This window comes from Thunnus thynnus, chromosome 1 (genome assembly GCF_963924715.1).
Source record: "Thunnus thynnus chromosome 1, fThuThy2.1, whole genome shotgun sequence".
NCBI classification, from domain to species: domain Eukaryota; kingdom Metazoa; phylum Chordata; class Actinopteri; order Scombriformes; family Scombridae; genus Thunnus; species Thunnus thynnus.
The window spans coordinates 8,180,016-8,183,949 of record NC_089517.1 but is presented as its reverse complement, the minus strand read 5'-3'; the positions used below and the strand labels follow the sequence as shown (position 1 = coordinate 8,183,949).

General features: G+C 44.5%; 1 protein-coding gene across 1 annotated transcript; it reads left to right on the top strand.

Annotated features, from left to right (window-relative positions):
- Positions 1–532: 532 nt before the first annotated feature.
- On the top strand, positions 533–3,928 carry chst1 (carbohydrate (keratan sulfate Gal-6) sulfotransferase 1; the record flags this gene model as incomplete). The annotated part of the gene is given in 6 exon segments (XM_067573298.1): positions 533–982; positions 2,718–2,895; positions 2,898–3,465; positions 3,468–3,677; positions 3,680–3,819; positions 3,821–3,928. Coding segments are annotated over 5 exon segments (1,158 nt in total), but the record flags the coding sequence as incomplete, so codon positions are not given.
- Between the last annotated feature and the right edge of the window lie 6 nt (positions 3,929–3,934).

Below are 3,934 nucleotides of genomic sequence, written 5' to 3'. Positions count from 1 at the left end.
GCACACTCACATCATGTTCATTATCGGCCCACCCACTTCAGTAGGCTATCAATAACTGGGTTGCAGATGCCCTGGAGACGGGGCTTTGCAGAATCACAGAGCCCGAGGCGGTAATGCTGATGTGACGAGTTCACGTTAGAGAAACGTTCTGCCATGAAATCCCTCAAAACCGGCATGCTTGCTATTTTTTTTAAAGCAGAATCAGAGTGAACTGAAATAAACTGTAGAGGGTACAGTATGTAGCTGTGGTTGATTGTCTCTCTCATTCCATTCATACAAGAAAAAAAAACATAAGAAAACATGAAGTAGGCTACTCTCAGGTCTTTCATGTTGCGAAACAATCAAACATTTGCATACAATTCAAATTGAAAAAAGCTGATGGAATCGCTGTGAAGTCGCTGCCACACTGGCTGCGTGAAAAGAGCTGATTTGCTTGTGTGTGAAGGAGGAGGGGGGGGGTCTATGAGTGTGTGATGTGGCAGGCGAAAGACTGAGGATGATGATGATGATGATGATGGTGGTAATGTGTGTGTGTGTATGTGTGTGTGTGTATGTGTTAGAGAGAGAGAGAGCGAGAGAGAGAGAGAGAGAGAGAGAGAGAGGCAGGTGGAAAGGGGAGGGGTCTGGGGTGGTCCAGACAGTCGGTCCTTGTGTACCTCACACACTCGCAGCCTCTGCGCATCATTTAAGGGAAGCCCGGCTGTCGCTTTCCCCGGTCAGTCTAACCGCCTGGCTGCCGAATAATAACACAACCGCTCCAGCGATACTCCACCACTTTTTTTTTGTCCTTTTCTCTCTGTGTCCAAATCGTTCAACGTAAACCGGCTCTCACCGACGTTATATGGAAAATACGGGTCTGCCAGGCGCATTTATTCTCTGCTATCCGAGAAGAAGCGCACGGTGGAAAACGTTTATGAGGACTAAAAGAAACCAGCCGTGATTCATGGACGTCCATCATGAAAATACTACAGCTACCAACAAGGTATAAAGGAAAGAAGTGTTAATTTGCTCTATCATACTTGAAATATGATAAATATAATGACATTTTAGGTTTTATATTTTGTATAGAAAGGTTTTTGGACACTTGCTGGCTGGGTGGGATGCGTGTCATTTGTGCTGTGTTGTCTTATCGCACCATTGGTGAGGATGTCTGCATCGCGGAAAATCTCTGTCAGGAACCTGTTCACGCTGCAGTGTAGTCGGCTTTATCATTCACAATGCCTATGAGAAGAAAGCTTTGATGCTCTCTATAACCATAAGTCATCCATGATTCTATTCGTGGCCATAGAAGTCAGTATTTTGTATTGTTACAGCATAAAGGAAAAGCTCTCTCTCTCTATGCGTGTGATGTAGTCTCTGTGCAGTCAGAGAGGACATAGATTTTTATCAGCTCTTATAAAACAAGTCTGGTGTTTAATCTTTTTAAGTAGTATCACGCTACACTGTGCTTTTGGGTGAAAAGAGATACCCCGATGCATCATTTCTCTGTTGGACATCACAAATCTCATGTATGGCCTCTGATGTGATGCCGGTGAGCCTGTATGTTACTTACACCATCAAAGCTCCCTGCACCAGGCCCCAGTATATGATACTATTCTAAAAATCAATACTGAAATGGGACAAATTTCAGTGTGATTATCTAATTTTTCACTTGCAGCATCATTTCCCCTTGACATGACATTGGCAGCGAAGCTTTCTGCTACTGTTTACCTTTCTGGACTGGCTAAGACTTTTTTTTTTCCCTTGATGAACAAGTGGAATACAGTACAATGGTTAGACTCTCCAATCAGGCCAAATAAGGTCCTTGAATTAGATGCAGACATGTTGGAGTAGACTGAAAGACAGGGTGGATATGTAGAGAGTACTGCAGTATAATATAGTTTAGTGTACTTGGTGAAGTATTTTGTGTGTTCCTAAAAATAATTGAATGGTAACTTTTGGTGCATTTTGTGTGCATAGAGACAGACAAGTTGACCAGAACAGTTTTTACTATTCAGCCAAACTATTTTGAACATTGGTACAAGTTTTAAAAAAAAAGTCTTGCCATTTTTAGATACTGTATATAGCCTGTTTTGTGCTTCCACTCCACAGTGGTCTAGACTCGCAGACTGCCGTACATGTTTTGGCACTCAGTGTCATTTAGTTGGATGGGAGCCAACAGTTAGGGGCTTATTCCTCTCCTCTTTACATTACAGAAATTAGGCTGTAGCACAGAAACAGGAGACAAATTTAATTATTTTGTCACATGATTTGGTCTTATGGCATACAGAAAGGTTTTAAAAGGATATTCCGGTTCCGTTTTTGCACTATATAATTAACCCTCATCCCTGCCTATGCACCAAAGTGAATGAGAATATTGCCCCTTGGCCCTAGAATAAAAATTAAAATGCAGCCTACATAGTGCTGATTTTCAACCTACTGTTGACTCACCCTCAATATTAAAATCGATCACAATACAAGTTGATACACTATTAATTTGAATACTCAAATGTTATTCTATTGCAGTTTTCTCCATCTTTCTCAACTCTACTGTGTCATTGTGATATGAAATGTCAAATATCAGTTGTCATTTTAGGGCTGTAAGCGATCTACTATGCAGTGTTTAGTTTGGGTAAAAATGCAAGAAAAGCTATTGCAAAACTAAATCTAAAACTAACAAAATAACAAATACTGTAATTTCATTTCTTAGAATAAAGACAACAATTATTTGTTCACAGGGAGGACCTGGCATGGACCGCTGTGTCTAAATGAAGTGGCTCAGCCATGCAATGTTCCTGGAAGGCAGTGATTCTGCTGGCCTTGGCCTCCATTGCCATCCAGTACACGGCCATCCGGACACTCACCTCCAAGCCTTTCCAGCTGTGCCCGTTGCCCAGCCCCCAGAACTGTGGTCTGGGGGGCAGGAGACAGAACCTCCCTTTGAGCGGGGAGCAGCAGGCGGTGGAGGCTGTGATGACTACCCTTACTTTTCCATCAATGCCACCCGTAAAACGCACATCCTGGTCCTGGCCACCACCCGTAGTGGCTCCTCCTTTGTTGGCCAGCTGCTCAACCAGCACCAGGAGGTTTTCTACCTGTTTGAGCCTCTTTATCATGTTCAGACCACACTGATCCCACGTCTGTCCCACAGCCGCAATGCTGCAGACCGGCGTGTGATGCTTGGTGCCAGTCGAGACCTCCTGCGAAGCCTGTACGGTTGCGACCTCTATTTCCTGGAGAGCTACATCAAGCCGACGCCCACCAACCACACCACAGATAAACTGTTCCGCCGTGGTGCCAGCCGAGCGTTGTGCCAGCAACCTGTATGTGATGCCTTCGGTCCTGCTGATGTTAATGTGGAGGAGGGGGACTGTGTTAAGAAATGTGCGTCTCTTAACATGACCTTAGCAACAGAAGCGTGCCGCGAGAAAAGGCACGTGGCAATCAAGATTGTCCGGGTGCCGGAAATTGGAGATCTGCGCGCCTTGGTGAAGACCCACGGCTGAATATAAAAGTGATTCAACTCGTCAGAGACCCGCGCGGTATCCTGTCATCACGGATTGAGACATTCAGGGATACATACCGTCTGTGGCGTATTTGGAGAGCCACGGGGCGAAGGCCCTATAATCTAGACTTGAGTCAGCTTACAGTTGTCTGTGAAGACTTTCTCAGCTCTGTTTCAACTGGTCTCAGTCATCCTACTGGCTGAAAGGGAAATACATGTTGGTTCGCTATGAGGATTTGGCTAGAAATCCACTTGTCAAGACAAAGGAGATCTATGACTATCTGGGGCTGCCTATGGATAAAAATGTGGAAGACTGGATACATGCAAACACTCGGGGGTAGCAATGAGCCCTCAGCAAAACACAAATTTGGTACAGTGAGAGACTCAGCAGCCAATGCAGAGAGTTGGCGTTTGAAACTGTCTTATGACATGGTAGAATACACACAGACT